Genomic DNA, 16,997 nt, shown 5'->3' on the forward strand with positions numbered 1-16,997 from the left:
TTGAGAAACTTTCTAGATTCCACCTTCTACTTTTAGACCTAGTTTGCCCCCCCCCCAGTTCCCTGCATAGCTGTAAGTTATAACATTTACCTTTCTGAATGGGGGATTATTCATCTACATGGTCATCTCATCTAGGGCAGAGAGATATAGATTGCACAAATACTCACTGAGCAAGTGTCTTCTCTTTACCAGGACCTGAGCTGGACACTGGAAACACTGATCACAGATAACTGAGGTCTAGTCCCCATCCTCAAGTAACTCACAGTCTAGTAGGGAAGTATACAAACAAACACTGGTGGATACTTGCTCAGATAGATGGAAGCATACAGACAATACGAGAACCAAAGATAATGACTGTCCCAGTGTACAGGGAAAGTTTCCCAGAGGAGACAAACATTGAACCAGGTCTTCAAGAATGAGTCAGATTTAATTGAGAATGGAAGGAAAGATAAGGCATTTCAGGCTGAGCAAAGGCCCAGAGGTTAAAAAAAAAAAAAAAAAAGAGGCATATGCTATGTTTGGGGAATCAGTGAGTCAGCCCGTGTAGTTTAAGCATGAGGGTCTAAAGAGACACATGGCTACAGAAATAGGTTGAACTTGATTGAGAAGAGCCATTCTAAAACTTTTCCATAAAGCTTGTTTAGTTCTCCTGCTTCTAGTATCAAAATTGGTAACAGTGGTAAACAACAACAACAAAAACCCAAACAACACACATACAACCACAAAAACAAAACAAAACAACAACAACAACAACAAAACCAACCAGCTAGCTAGTTCCAGTTCCAGGTAATTTTCACTTGGGTTTTCAAGCCTGGAATCCAGGTTTACCCTGTCAGACCTTGCCAATAGCCTGTTTGCTTCCTATCTCAGATTTCCTGCTGCTAAAATTATCTTTCTGCCTCTTGGCAAGTTTGTGAGGACAAAATTGTAAACATAGAAGGGGGTTCATGTGACTGGCTCAATTACTTTGGACAAGTTATTTCCCCTCTGTAGACCTCAATTTCCCTGTGAGACTAGTGAGAATATTTATAAGGCACAACTAGGATATGGAATATGTTGTTGCTTTGTGCTCCATGGAAACATACATGTGAAAGGTTATTGTTAAGATTATTAGCATTGCAAATAAAAATGAGATATTACCTTACACCTGTCACAATGGCTAAAATCAAAAACACAAGAAATAACAAGTGTTGGCAAGCATGTGGGAAAAAAAAGGAACCCTGATACACTGCTGGTGGGAATGTAAATTGATGGAACCACTGTGGAAAACATTATAGAAGTTCCTCAAAAAATTAAAAATAGAAATACCATATGATCCAGCAATTCCACTACTGGGTATTTACCCAAAGAAAATGAAAACACTAATTCAAAAATATATATACACTCCTATGTTTATTGCAGCCTTATTTACAATAGCTAAGATATGGAATCACCCCAAATGTCCATTGGTAGATGAATGGATAAAGAATTTATGGCATATATATACACAATGGAATATTACTCAGGCATAAAAAGAATAAAATCTTGCCATTTGCAACAACATGGATGGACTTAGAGAATAATAATGTAAGTGAAATAAGTCAGAGAAAGACAAATATCATATGATTTCACTCATGTGGAATTTAAGAAGCAAACAAACAAGAAAAAAAGACAAAAACAGACTCTTAAATACATATAAACTGGTGGCTGCCAGAGGTGAGGTAGATGAGGGGAGGGATAGAATAAATAAAAAAGATTAAGAGTACACTTATCTAGATGATCACTGAGAAATGTATAGAATTGTTGAATTATTATATTTCACACCTGAAACTAATATAACACTGTATGCTAATTATACTTCAATAAAAAAATCTAACACAAAATATAGTATGTGTAATATTGCACTGTCAGAAAAAGAAAAAACCCAACTCAGTAGCAAGCAAAGCCAATGCTGAGGGGGAAAAAAAAGATTAGCATTAGCAAAGTGATACCAGTTAGGAGACTTATTAGGATTAAGAGAGTTGTATCTCTTCCAAAGTCTATTTCTGAGACTCTCAAGGTTCTGAGATCATCTGGAAGACCACCTTCTTAAATCAAGCTAAATTGATTAATTAACAACAACAAAAAAGCCCTGGACTGGGAAAAATCAGGTCCCCAGTGTCTTACTCCTGACTTGGTCACTTGTTTGCTACAAGACCAAAAAAGTAAAAGTGAATTTATCTAATTGATTAGCAGGAGCTCTTTATTTATTATAAATGTTAACCCCTTGTTGTAAGTTCCCCTTACTGTTTCTTATATGCTCAGCATTATGTTAGAAGTTGCAGATTAGCTAAAGAGGTGATTGATCATTTACTACATAAAGAGAATGGGTGTTAAGTAGTGTATTTTGAGCATTTCTAGGTTGCTTTATGTGTATTAACATGTTGAATCTTCAACAACCCTAAGCGGGTAGATACTCTTATCAGATTAAAGAAAAAAAATGAGGCACTGAGAAGTTAAGTCTTCTGCCCAGGATCTCATAGCAGAAGGAAGAGGTGGGATTCCACTCAAGTAGTATGGCTCCACAGCCCATTGCTCTTAACCACTGTGATTCACTGCCTCAATAGATTCATTTAGATGAGCAGGCTTTGAAATGTATTAAAGGTTTGGAATGATTTATACACAACCGGAGGGAATCTAACCTCTGAATAGACCAGGACGCTGAGAATAAATTTTTAAGGAACTTCTTAAAAGGCAAAGTGGAGCTGAGAGCATTGAAGGAAAGTGATTAGAGATTTCTATCCCCAAAAGCTTGCTCCTGTGTAGCCCAGTTCAGTGGAAGAAAGTTGAGTTTCCTTGTAGCCAATCACTGGAGATTCATCAGGGGGTGGGAAGGTTGCAAAAGAATGAAGTAAGAGTACACTTGGACATCTTCCAGGTAAGCTGTGTCATTACATGAGTTCTACACATGAAAACCTCAAAACAACCCGGCGTGGAGGGGGGGTGGCTAGGTAGAGCACACACATCTGAGTGGGATGGTTCTGGCCTATGGACTTGTCCTACTTTGAGGTCATTGCTCCCTGATCCCCACACTCAGCCTGCTTCAGCCTTCACCCTAAGCCTCCACCATCTTCACAGCTTGGCTTGAAGAGCTGTAGTCAGGTTCTGGATCAGATCATGATGCCTTTCTCCCTGGGGTTCCTAATGGCAGCTGGAAGCCATGTGGGCAGTGCTTACCATTTCTCCCCCCAAAAATGGCTGCATTCACTCCTCTTCCAAACGTTTACTCTAATTTGTTTAGCCTTGGTTGGGGAGAACATAAAGATGACCAGATTGTGTCCATCTCTCCAAGTATGCTCCCTAAGCAGAACATTTTAGAAGGGAGAGGCCCTGTGGTGGGAAAGGCAGCAGAATTCAGGGGAAGACAATGGTTGCAATAACATTTGGGGGTGGGGAAAAGCAGGGAGACAATGAACCTTCCACTTCCAGTTTGGGTTTTTGATTGCTAGCTCAAAATATTGCAGTTTTCAGTAGGGATTTTTTTGTTTGCACTTGAGAACCTTGAATTTGTGATGTGGATATCTAGAGGTTTCTGGGTTAGAATTTAACATTCTACTTGGGTGCATTTTTATTTCAAAGCTGTGAAAGCTGCTGAGACATGTCTCCATCACCTTTACTTTTTCCACCCCACACAGGATGTAAGCACATGATCTTTGGTCTTTTATTTGCATACTCTACTAGTCCTGTCTTCATTGGAGGGAAGTAACTGGCCAGACCTAGGCTATCTTGCTGGCTACCTTCCTTGCTGGGCTCCAATTTATCTCCTAGGTACACAGCCCTTGGAGTTCAGAGGCCTCTGCTGACCTCTGCCCAACCTCTCTCTCTCTCTCTCTCTCTCTCTCTCTCTCTGTCACTCTGCGCCCAAGCCCCCACTGGTACATACAGGCACAGAGGCAGGCAAGTCAGGCAAGGACTAGGAAAAAGGAGAGGGGGCTGGATACAGGCTGCCAGAGGGCTCAGAAGCCCAGTGCACCTCCCTGTCCCAACTCTGTCCACCTGCTGCTGTGGCCACAGCAACAGAAGAGATAGCTAGTAAGGCAGAAGTGAGGCCCAGTACCTTGTGGACAGTGGTGTCATTAGCTGTGATGCCTAAGATGTCTCGAGAGATGGAAGAGCTCACCCAAACCAGGTTGCAGAAGATCTGGATTCCACATAGCAATGGCAGCAGCGGGCTACAACGGAGGAGAGGCTGTAAGTGTGATTTGCTTCCATGGGTCTCAAGGTGGTGGTGGTAGAGGGGGTATATAAGAGCAAAGGACATGCTCCCCATCTACCCCCAACCCAACCTGAAAGTGGGACTAGACAAGCAGCTGAATTAAATAGCTGAAAAATAACAAAAGGCTAATGGCAGAAAAGATAGAAAAAGAAAGAGAGAAAGACAAAAAGAGAGAGATGAAGGACAGAGAAAGAATGCAGATTAGGTAAAGACCATCTTAATCAGAGTGATTTTTGACGAGGCACTTTTTTCTTTCTTATCCAGAGCTTATTTCAAATGCTTATTGTTTGAAATTTCACATTTCTAATTTGGAACTGTTCAGTGCTGGCCTAGAATGTTTCATTTTGGTTATCTCAGTGAAGTGTCTGGAAATTGGTCTTGTCTGATAGTGCTTGGGTGAAATAAGGTGATGGTTCCTGGCATAATTTCTCAGGGAACAGGTGCTGGATACATAACAGTACCACGTCATTGGTCAGTTTGTCTCCTCCATTTTCTCAAGCCTCTTATGGTAAGTTTCTATCTGTCTGATGCCCTGGATGTCCTGTCTCCTGCATTGCCATCTTGGCATACATGGACACTTTTGCTGTTCTGGGAATTTGAGAGAGAAAACACTCAGCTTCTCAGGGACACCCTGCTGTGAAATATTCACTTGGAGAACTTAAAGAGCAGGGACAAAGGAGAATCAAACAAAACTTGTGTGTATATATATATATATATATATATATATATATACACAATATATACTATATATATACACACAATATATATATACTATATATATACACAATATATGCTATACATATAAATATATATACTATATATAAATATATTTATATATTTATATATATAAATATATATATATATATATTTATATATATAAACTGTAGTATACCATTCCCCATAGATAACAGGGATGGTTGTGAACCAAGGTGCTTCCAGCCCAAGGATATGGCTTGAGGAGCCATGAGGTGGGCAGAGTTAAGACAGTTGTGCACCGTGGGACCCAGACATCTTGAGAAACAGCTGACTAAGTTTCCTCTATACAAATGTTCGAGGATGTTCAGGCTCAGGGATATTGGGAAGAGATGTAGTTGCTTAGAGAATACAGGAAGATGTAGGATGTTAAAATATGGTATGTAGTATGTAAGATGAAGACGGAGGAAGAAGAGGAAGAGGCAGAAAAAAACCCAGCCTCCTGCTCTCTTTCCTTCTTCTATCCACCAGCAGTTTCACTCACTTATCTAGAGATCTAGGAGCCTGGATGAGACTGAGAATTACATCTCACTTCTGTCCAGTCAACCACTTTGATCCTTTCCAAGGGACAGTTGGGTCTAGCTGGCAGCAGGCAAGCTAGTCTCTGCACACCTGGGTCCTACAGAGTTAGGCCTTTTATATTCCTGTGAACTCTTTCAGGTTGCAGAACTATTATACATAAATCACTTAATACAGTCGCTGTCATGTAGAGGGTACAAAACAAATGTGTGCTCACTTTAGTTCTGAGCCTCTATTTCCTCAACTGCAAAACAGGATTAATAACTACTCCCCACACCATGTTGTTGGGGTGATTCAGTGATTCAGAGGTTCTGGATCCAGACCGCCTAGGTTTGAATCCCAGCTCGGCTACCTCCTGCCTCTGTGACTTCGGGCGAGTATCTTTACCTCCCTGTGCTTCCATTGTTCCATCTGTAAAAAGAAGTGACTAATAGTGTTGTTGTGAAGATTAGAGAGCTAAAGTATATGAAATGTTTAGAGAATTGTCTGGCTTAAAATAAGCGCTCAATGAATGTTAGGTATTATTTAAACAAGGTAGGTGTGTGACCTTTTTGCCCATCATATCTTCAGCATCAAGCTCAGAGCCTGGCACATAGCAGGTATTTAATGCTCTACTTCCACTCTACCACTTATCATAGGCAAGCATGGGCTCTGTTTGCACAAGACAGTCACTCATTAGTGATTGACTGACTTATGTCAGACCACAGATGCAATAAACTTAGTGTTTGCCAAATCCTGCCCTGGGCAATGTCTGCCTCACCTCCCTTGCTGGGGAGTCTATTTACCACTGAAAGACCTGAATCATCTTTTGCTTGGAGCATCCTCTCTAGAAGACCTACTTGGCCCCAAAGGCCCCAACTTGGCCTCGCCCCAGTGGGTGAGGAGATGGACACAATCAATGATGCTATTCTGAGAACTAAATTCTTTAACATGTGTAAAGTGCTTGAAAAGCTGTGTATGCTCATCTGCACTTGTTTCATCATTCAACATTATGTTTTGTGTGCCATCTATATTATTGTGCATGCAGTTACATTGTTTATTCTCCATGCTATGCAATACTACTTTTTGTGAATATCTCATGGTTTGTTTACCCATCTAACTGTTTATGATCATTTAGGTAGTTTCTAGCTTTTGGTTATGAACAATAGTGCAATAAAAATTTTTGTCCACATAAATTTTGGAAGGAACTTTTCATTTTTTTTAATTTTAGAGAGAGAGAGCATGCACGAGCAGGGGAGAGGGGCAGTGGGGGAGAGAGAGAGAGAGAGAGAGAGAGAGAGAGAGAGAGAGAGAGAAGCTTAAGCAGGTTTCATGCTCTCCCAGGACACCGGGATCATGACCCAAGCCGAAATCAAGAGTCAGACATTCAAATGACTGAGGCACCCAGGTGCCCCAGGAATCAGCTTTTTAAGTTATACACACACACACACACACACACACACACACACACACACACACAGAGGCAAACCTTTTGAGATTTTGATTGGAATTGCATTCAATGTGTAAATCGATTTAAGGAGAGTTAACATTTTTGTGACATGGAGTCTTCTGTAAACATAGTATGTCTCTCCATCTATTTAAACCCTTTCCATGTTATTCAAGTGAAGCTTTATAATTTGAAAGGACTTGCACATCATTATAAGTAATTCTTTTATTTCCTTTTTTTTAGAGTGAGAGAGAGTGCCTCTGTGCACGTGTGGGGGGAGGGACAGAAGGAGAAGGAGAGAATCTTAAGCAGGTTCCATGCCCAGTGCAGAGCCCGACATGAGGCAGGATCTCTAGACCCCCGAGATGATGACCTGAGCCTAAATCAAGAGTCAGATGCTTAACTGACTGAGCCACCCAGATGCCCCAGAAATTCTTTTATTTCTTGCTGCTATTGTAAATAATACCTTTTTAGAAAAATATATTTTATAGCAATTTATTGCTAGTGTTTACAAGTATAATTATAGTTGTTTGTATATTGCATTTGTAACTAGAAAACCTGATAAACTTTCTTATTAATTTTGATAATTTATATGTAAATGACAGTTTTCTTTTTTCACCACCCATCTTTATATTTTTATATCTCCATTTCTTATATTACTGGACTCCTAGGACCTCTCACCTCCAACACAAACACACCATTTTAAGTACAATGTTGAATAGAAATGTTAACAATGCGCATTGTTATGTTGATCCTAATTTTTAAAGGGAATGCTTTTAAAGTTTCACCATTGAATACATTTGCAGTAGTTTTTTGTAGATACCATTTAACAGGTTAAGGAAGTTCCAGTTCATTCTTAGTTTGTCAATAGGATTTTTTTTAATGAGTACTTTCATTAAATGTGTTTTCTGTATTCATTAAGATGACATGTTAATTTTCTATTTGAATTTGTTAATGTGAATTACATTAGAGATTTTTCTCATGTTGCACTCATCTCACAGTCTTAGGATAAATAAAAACTGCTGGATTTAGTTCATTAACATTATATTTAGGAATTTGGCATTTTGTTCATGAATGAGATTGGTTTGTAATTTTTCCATTCTCATGTTTCTGTTTGATTTTGGTGTCATAAAATGAAGTGCGAACGATTTCCTTTCATATTATTTTCTGACAGAGGTCATACAAGAAACTATATGTTTTTAAACATTTGGCACAACTTTCAGATAAAACCATTTGAGACACCTGTCTTCTTTGCAAGAAAAAATTTAAATGATACAATCTTTTAAATAGTTATAGAATTATTCCAGTTTGCTATTTCTAATTGTTAATATTGTTAAGTTATGGTTTTCTAGGAATTTTTCTATTTCATATCACTTTTCAAATTTATTTGCTTGAAGTTCTTATTTTTGGATTTTTAAAATCTCTGTTGCAGGGCGCCTGGGTGTCTCAGTTGGTTAGGCAACTGACTTCTGCTCAGGTCATGATCTCACGGTTCGGTTCGTTAGTTCAAGCCCTGCATCAGGCTCTGTGCTGACAGCTCAGAGCCTGGAGCCTGCTTCAGATTCGGTGTCTCCCCTCTCTGCCCCTCCCCTGCTCATGCTCTGTGTCTCTCTGTCTCGCAATAATAAATAAACGTTAAAAAATGTTTTTTAAACATTAAAATCTCTGTTACATTTGCAATTATATCCTCTCTTTTGTTCTGATATTGTTTATTTGTACTTTCTCATTTTCCTCTTGATCAATATTGCCAAAAGTTTATCACTTCTATAAGTTTTTTTAAATAATCAACTTTTGGCTTTTTAATATTCTGTTATGTCTTTGTTTTCTATTTAGTCATATAATTATACTATTTCTTTCAATTTCTTTTGATTTTTATAACGTCTGGAGTTGGATGCTCATCTCATATTTGAGTACCAGCACCTGATGTTATAAATGACCTAGTAAATAGGACTGATGTTCCTCAGATGCACAATTGTATGGACATAAGGATTTTTAAAGTCTTTCCAGATTATTTGGTAAATAGACATTGCTCCTGGCTTTCTTAGTTTCCCCACCACTTACCTCATTGCCCTGGCCACCTCAGTCCCTTTCTCAGGACGGCTGGGACCTACTAATCACCATTTAACAACTAAAGGGTTAATGCCTGACACAGCAGGAGGCCTTCAGTAATTTGATGCCAGTCCTTGGGCCAGCTTCTGTTTTGACAGATCAGTGCCCCTGCCATTTCCAGTTTTCTTACATTCTTCTCAGAGAACAAACTTTTATGATTTCAATTCTTTGAAACATACTGAGATTTGCTTTTTGTACCAAAGAAGGTCATTTTTGGTAAACATTCCATAAGTGCTTGAAAAAAATATACATTTTAGTGTAGTATATCCTTCAATTAGTCATGTTTGTTAATCTGGTTCAAATGTTCTACATTCTTCTGGGTTTTTGTCTAATTGTTGATATGAAAAAAATTGTTTCTATCTCCTGGTAACTATGTCAATTTTGAATAATTGTAAATAAATTTGCAATTGTTATATCTTCCTGGTGAATTTAATATCTTATCAATGTGTAAGGAAATAATTTCTGGTTATTTAGTATCTTTGGCATTTTGCCCTACAAGCAAAATTTTTTCTGATATTAATACATTTAGTTTATTAGTTGCTTGGTATATCTTTTCTATACTTTCTAAAGATTGTTTTTGATAGAGATTTAATTCACGTACCTTTTTAAAGTATACAACTTAGTGGTTTTTATCATATACACATGGTTGTATACTATTACCAGTAATTCCAGAACATTTTCATCACCCTCAAAAGAAACCTCATACCCTTTGGAGTCATTCCAGTTCCCCCTTCCCCTCAGCCCCTGGCTACCGCTAATCTGTTTATTGTCTCTATAGATTTGCCTGTTCTGGACATTTCATATAAATTGAATCATACAATATGTGGCCTTTTCTACCTGCCTGCTTTCATTGTACATAATATTTGCAAGGTTAATCCATGTTGTAGCATGTGTAGATATTTCATTCCCCTTTATAACTGAATGATATTTCACTGTATGGATATACAATCTATCTACTCATAAATTGATGGACATTTGGGTTGTTTCCACTTTTGGCAATTATGAATAATGCTTCCACGAACATCATTGTACAAGTTTTTGTGTGGATATATGCTTTCATTTCTCTTGGATATATACCTAGGAATAAAATTGCTGAGTCATCTAGTAACTCAATCTATGATGCTTTGAGGAACTGCCAAAATATTTTTCAAAGTGGCCAAACAGTTTTTTAAAGTTTTACATTCCCAAAAACAATATTTGAGGGTTCCAATTTCTCTGTGTCCTCACTAGCACTTGTTTTTGTCCATTTCTAAGTATATCCATCTTAAGTGGGTATGAAAGTATAACTCATGATGCTCATTTGCATTTCACTAATGACTATAAACTAGTTCTATAACTATAAACTAGTTCATAAACTACTTGGCCATTTGTATATCTTTTTGGAGAAATGTCTATTTAAATTCTTTGCCTATTTTTAAATTAGGTTATTTGTCTTTTTATTACAGTTGATTTTTTTTTGAAATTTTATTTATTTTTTTAACATTTATTTTTGAGAGAGAGTGTGTGAGGAGGGAGGTGCAGAGAGAGAAGGAGACACAGAATCTGAAGCAGGCTCCAGGCTCTGAGCTGTCAGCACAGAGCCTGATGCAGGGCTCGAACCCACAAACTGTGAGATCATGACCTAGCTGAAGTTGGATGCTTAACAGACTGAGCCACTAATTTCCACTAACAGTCCAAGAGGGTTCCTTTTTCTTCAGGTCCTCACAAACACATGTTTCTTGTGTTATTGATTTTAGCCATTTTGACAGATGTGAGGTGGTATCTTGTTGTAGTTTTGATTTGCATTTCCCTGATGGTGTGTGATGATGAACATCTTTATATGTGTCTGTTGGTCATGTGTATTTCTTCTTTGGAAAAATGTCTATTCATGTCTTCTGCCCATTTTTTTTTCTGCTTCAGTGTTCAATTTCTTATATTTTCTTCCTTACATTTCTTTAAAAACTTTTTAATTGTAGGGGCACCTGGGTGGCTCAGTCAGTTGAACGTCTGACTCTTGATTTCAGCTCAGGTCATGATCTCACAGTTTGTGAGTTCGAGCCCCATGTCAGGCTCTGTGCTGACAGTGTGGGTCCTGCTTGGGATTCTCTCCCTCCATCTCTCTCAGGGTCTCTCCTCGGCTCTCTCTCTCTCTCTCTCTCTCTCTCTCTCTCCCAATCTCAAAATAGATAAACATTTAAAAAAATAAAAATAATAAATACATTTTTTATATTTTTACTTATTTTTTTCAAATTTTTATTTAAATTCTAGTTAGTTAACATATAGTGTAATATTGTTTCAGGAGAAGAATTTAGCGATTCATTCACATGTAAAACACAGTGCTCCACACAACTTTCCTCTTTAATATCCATCAATCATTTAGCCAATCCTCCAGCCACCTCCCCTTCAGCAACCCTTAGTACTATATAGTTAAAAGGCCCTATGGTTTGCTTCCCTCTCTTTTTGTCCCTTCCCATATGTCCATCTGTTTTGTTTCTTAAATTTAACATATGAGTGAAATCATATGGTATTTGTCTTTCTTTGATTGGCTTATTTTGCTTACTTAACATAATATACTCTAGCTCCATCCACATCTTTGCTAATGGGAAGATTTCATCCTTTTCGATGGCTGAGCAATATTCCTGTGTGTGTGTGTACCAATTCTTTATCCATTCATCAGTCAGTGGACATTTGAGCTCTTTCCATAATTTGGCTATTGTTAATAATGCTGCTATAAACATCAGGGTGCATGTACCCCACCAAATCAGTATTTTTGTATCCTTTGGATAAAGACATAGTAGTGCAATTGCTAGGTCATAGGGTAGTTCTGTTTTTAACTTTTTGAGGAACGTCCATACTGTTTTCCAGAGTGGCTGCACCAGTTTACATTCCCACCAACAGTATAAGAAAGTTCCCCTTTCTACACATCCTTGCCAACATCTGTTGTTTCCTATGTTATTAATTTTAGCCATTCTGACAGGTGTGAGGTAGAATCTCACCATGGTTTTGATTTGTACGTCCCTGATGATTAGTGATGTTGAGCATCTTTTCATGTGTGTGTTGGCTTCTGTCCTTTTTAAATTGAATTATTTGGTTTTGGTTGCCAAGTTCATAAGTTCTTTATATATTTTGTATACTAACTCTTTATCAGATATGTCATTTGCAAATATCTCCTCCAATTCTATAGGTTAGTTTTCAGTTTTGTTATTTCCTTCACTGTGCAGAAGCTTTTTATTTTTATAAAGTCCAAATAGTTCATTTATGGTTTTGTTTCCCATGCCTCAGAAGATTTATCTAGAAAGAAGTTACTATTCCCAAAGTCAGAGAAGTTATGGCCTGTGGTATCTTCTATGATTCTTAAGATTTCATGTCTAACATTTAGGTTTTTAATCCATTTTTAATTTTCTTTGTGCATGGTGTAACAAAATAATACAGTTTCATTCTTTTTTTTCAATATATGAAATGTATTGTCCAATTGGTTTCCATACAAGACCCAGTGCTCATCCCAAAAGGTGCCCTCCTCACTAACCATCACCCACCCTCCTTCCGTCCCACCCCCCATCAACCCTCAGTTAGTTCTCAGTTTTTAAGAGTCTCTTATGCTTTGGCTCTCTTCCACTCTAACCTCTTTTTTTTTTTCTTCCCCTCCCCCATGGGTTTCTGTTAAGTTTCTCAGGATCCACATAAGAGTGAAAGCATATGGTATCGGTCTTTCTCTGTATGGCTTATTTCACTTAGCATCACACTCTCCAGTTCCATCCACGTTACTACAAAGGGCCATATTTCATTCCTTCTCATTGCCACGTAGTACTCCATTATGTATATAAACCACAATTTCTTTATCCATTCATCAGTTGATGGACATTTAGGCTCTTTCCATAATTTGGTTGTTGTTGAGAGTGCTGCCATAAACATTGGGGTACAAGTGCCCCTATGCATCAGTACCCCTTGGGTAAAAAAACCCAGTATCCCTTAGGTAAATTCCTAGCAGTGTTATTGCTGGGTCATAGGGTAGGTCTATTTTTAATTTTTTGAGGAACCTCCACACTGTTTTCCAGAGTGGCTGCACCAATTTGCATTCACACCAACAGTGCAAGAGGGTTCCTGTTTCTCCACATCCTCTCCAGCATCTATAGTCTCCTGATTTGTTCATTTTGGCCACTCTGACTGGCGTGAGGTGATATCTGAGTGTGGTTTTGATATGTATTTCCCTGATGAAGAGCGACGTTGAGCATCCTTTCATGTGCCTGTTGGCCATCCGGATGTCTTCTTTAGAGAAGTGTCTATTCATGTTTTCTGCCCATTTCTTCACTGGGTTATTTGTTTTTCGGGTGTGGAGCTTGGTGAGCTTTTTATAGATTTTGGATACTAGCCCTTTGTCCGATATGTCATTTGCAAATATCTTTTCCCATTCCGTTGGTTGCCTTTTAGTTTTGTTGGTTGTTTCCTTTGCTGTGCAGCAGCTTTTTATCTTCATAAGGTCCCAGTAGTTCACTTTTGCTTTTAATTCCCTTGCCTTAGGGGATGTGTCAAGGAAGAAATTGCTGCGGCTGAGATCAGAGAGGTCTTTTCCTGCTTTCTCCTCTAGGGTTTTGAAGGTTTCCTGTCTCACATTCAGGTCCTTTATCCATTTTGAGTTTATTTTTGTGAATGGTGTGAGAAAGTGGTCTAGTTTCAACCTTCTGCATGTTGCTGTCCAGTTCTCCCAGCACCATTTGTTAAAGAGACTGTCTTTTTTCCATTGGATATTCTTTGCTGCTTTGTCAAAGATTAGTTGGCCATACATTTGTGGGTCTAGTTCTGGGGTTTCTATTCTATTCCATTGGTCTATGTGTCTGTTTTTGTGCCAATACCATGCTGTCTTGATGATGACAGCTTTGTAGTAGAGGCTAAAGTCTGGGACAGACTTGCTGGATAAAGGATTCTCGGCTGCATATTTTTTCTGTTCATCACATTGAAGATTTCCTGCCATTCCTTTTTGGCCTGCCAAGTTTCAGTAGAGAGATCAGTCACGAGTCTTATAGGTCTCCCTTCATACGTTAGAGCACGTTTATCTCTAGGTGCTTTCAGAACTTTCTCTTTATCCTTTTATGTTGCCAGTTTCACTATGATATGTCGTGCAGAAGATCGATTCAAGTAACGTCTGAAGGGAGTTCTCTGTGCCTCTTGGATTTCAATGCCTTTTTCCTTCCCCAGATCCGGGAAGTTCTCAGCTATTATTTCTTCAAGTACACACACCTTCAGCACCTTTCCGTCTCTCTTCCTCCTCTGGAATACCAATTATGCGTAGATTATTTCTCTTTAGTGCATCACTTAGTTCTCTAATTTTCCCCTCATACTCCTGGATTTTTTTATCTCTCTTTTTCTCAGCTTCTTCTTTTTCCATAATTTTATCTTCTAGATCACCTGTTCTCTCCTCTGCCTCTTCAATCCTAGCCATGATCGTTTCCATTTTATTTTGCAGCTCGTTGATAACATTTTTTAGCTCCTCCTGACTGTTCCTTAGTCCCTTGATCTCTGTAGCAATAGATTCTCTGCTGTCCTCTATACTATTTTCAAGCCCAGCGATTAATTTTATGACTATTATTCTAAATTCACTTTCTGTTACATTGTTTAAATCATTTTTGATCAGTGCGTTAGTTGTTGTTATTTCCTGGAGATTCTTTTGAGGGTAATTCTTCTGTTTGGTCATTTTGGTTAGTTCCTGGAGTGGTGTGGAACTGCAGGGCACTTCTCCTGTGCTGTCTTGAATAACTCGCATTGGTGGGCGGGGCTGCAGTCAGACCTGATGTCTGCCCCCAGCCCACCGCTGGGACCACAGTCAGACTGGTGTGTGCCTTCTCTTTCCCTCTCCTAGGGGCGGGATTCACTTTGGGGTGGGGTCGCATGGCCGTCTGGGCTACTTGCACCCTGCCAGGCTTGTGGTGCTGGGGATCTGGCATATTAGCTGGGGTGGATCAGCAAGGTGCACGGGGGCAGGAGGGGCAGTCTCAGCTCACTTCTCCTTTGCTGAACCGCTTCAGGAGGGGCCCTGTGGCAGCGGGAGGGAGTCAGACCCGCCGCCCAGAGGGGTGGCTCTGCAGAAGCACAGCGTTGGGTGTTTGCTGGGTGCAAGTAAGTTCCCTGGTAGGAACTGGTTCCCTTTGGGATTTTGGCTGGGGGATGGGCGAGGGAGATGGCACTGGCGAGCACCTTTGCTCCCTGCCAAACTGAGCTCTGTAGTCCCGGGGCTCAGCAACTCTCCCTCCCGTTGTCCTCCAGCCTTCCCGCTCTCTGAGCAGAACTGTTAACTTATAACCTTCCAGATGTTAAGTCCCGCTTGCTGTCCGAACACACTCCGTCAGGCCCCTCTGCTTTTGCAAGCCAGACTCGGTGGCTCTGTTTGGCTGGCGGGTCGCCCCTCCGCCCCGGCTCCCTCCCGCCAGTCCGTGTAGCGCGCACCGCCTTGCTGCCCTTCCTACCCTCTTCCGTGGGCCTCTCGTCTTTGCTTGGCTCCAGAGACTCTGTTCTTCTAGTTTTCTGGAGGTTTTCTGGGTTATTTAGGCAGGTGTAGGTGGAATCTAAGTGATCAGCAGGACGCGGTGAGCCTAGCGTCCTCCTATGCCGCCATCTTCCCCCAAAATTCCAGTTTCATTCTTTTGCATGTTGCTGTCCAGTTTTCCCAAACTCATTTGTTGAAGAGACTTTTTTTTTTTAATTGGACACTCTTTTCTGCTTTGTCAAAGATGACCAAATTATTGTGGGTTGATTTCTGGGTTTTCTATTCTGTTCCATTGAACTATGTGTCTACTTTTGTGCCAGAGCCATACTCTTTTGTTTAAGCAGCCTTGTAATATAACTTGAAGTCCAGAATTGTGATGCCTCTAACTTTGCTTTTCCTTTTCAAGGTTGCTTCAGCTACTTGGGGTTGTTTGTGGTCACATACAAATTTTAGGGTTGTTTGTTCTAGTTCTGCAAAAAGTATTGGTGGTATTCTGATAGAAAATTGCATTAAATGTGTAGATTGCTTTGGTTAGTACAGACATTTTAAAAATATTTGGTCTTCAAGTGCTTGAGCTTGGGATATTTTCCTTTTCTGTGTCATCTTCAATTTCTTTCATCAGTGTTTTAAAATTTTCAGAATACAGATCTTTTACCTCTTTGGTTAAGTTTATTCCTAGATATCTTATGGTTTTGGTACAATTGTAAATGGAACTGATTGCTTGATTTATCATTCTGCTGTTCATTATTGCTGTATAGAAATGCAACAGATATCTGTATATTGATTTTGGGTCCTGTGACTTTACTGAATTCATGTATTAGCTCTAACAATTTCTTGGTGGAGTCTTTCGGGTTTCCTATATGTAGTATCATGTCATCTTCAAATAGTGAAAGTTTGCCCTCTTCCTTGATTTGGATGTCTTTTATTTCTTTTCACCATCTAATTGCTGTTACTAGGTCTTCTAGTACTATGTTACATAGAAGTGGTAAGAGCAGACATCCTAATTTTGTTCCTGACCTTAGGAGAAAAGTTCTCAATTTCTCCCATTAAGGATGATGTTACCTGTGGGCTACTCATATATGGCCTTTAATTTGTTGAAGTATGTTCCCTCTATCCCTACTTTGTTGAGAGATTTTTTTTTAAATCAAGAATGGATGTTGTAGTTTGTCAAATGTTTTTTTTTCTGCATCTATTCAAATGATAGTATGGTTCTTATCCTTTCTCTTATTGATGTGATGTATCACATTAATTGATTTAAGAAGATCAAATCATACTTGCAACCAAGAAATGAATCCCCCTCTATCGTGGTGGGTGATTTGTTAACATATTGTTGAATTTGATTTGCTAGTATTTTATTGAGAAATTTTGAGTATATGTTCACCAGGGATATTAGCCTCTAGTTATCTTTTTTGGTGAAGTCTTTATCTGGTTTTGGTATCAGGGTAATGCTGGCCTCATGGAATGACTTTAGAAGTTTTCCTTCCTTTTCTATTTTTTGG

At 39.1% G+C, this 16,997-nt stretch overlaps 1 protein-coding gene across 4 annotated transcripts in view; it reads left to right on the plus strand.

Moving 5' to 3' along the window:
- PFKFB1 (6-phosphofructo-2-kinase/fructose-2,6-biphosphatase 1) overlaps positions 1-16,997 on the plus strand; it is a 111,745-nt gene that overhangs the window by 1,699 nt on the left and 93,049 nt on the right. Inside the window, exon 1 of one of the 4 annotated variants that reach the window (XM_081793617.1) lies at positions 3,912-4,209. The exons of the other annotated variants lie outside the window; for them this stretch is intronic. Coding sequence (XP_081649743.1) covers positions 4,104-4,209 — 106 coding nt within the window. The 5' untranslated portion in view covers positions 3,912-4,103. Of the gene's footprint in view, positions 1-3,911; positions 4,210-16,997 lie in introns of those variants that run through there. 4 annotated transcript variants of the gene reach the window in all.

This window comes from Panthera onca, chromosome X (genome assembly GCF_046562875.1).
Source record: "Panthera onca isolate mPanOnc1 chromosome X, mPanOnc1 haplotype 2, whole genome shotgun sequence".
Lineage (NCBI taxonomy): Eukaryota > Metazoa > Chordata > Mammalia > Carnivora > Felidae > Panthera > Panthera onca.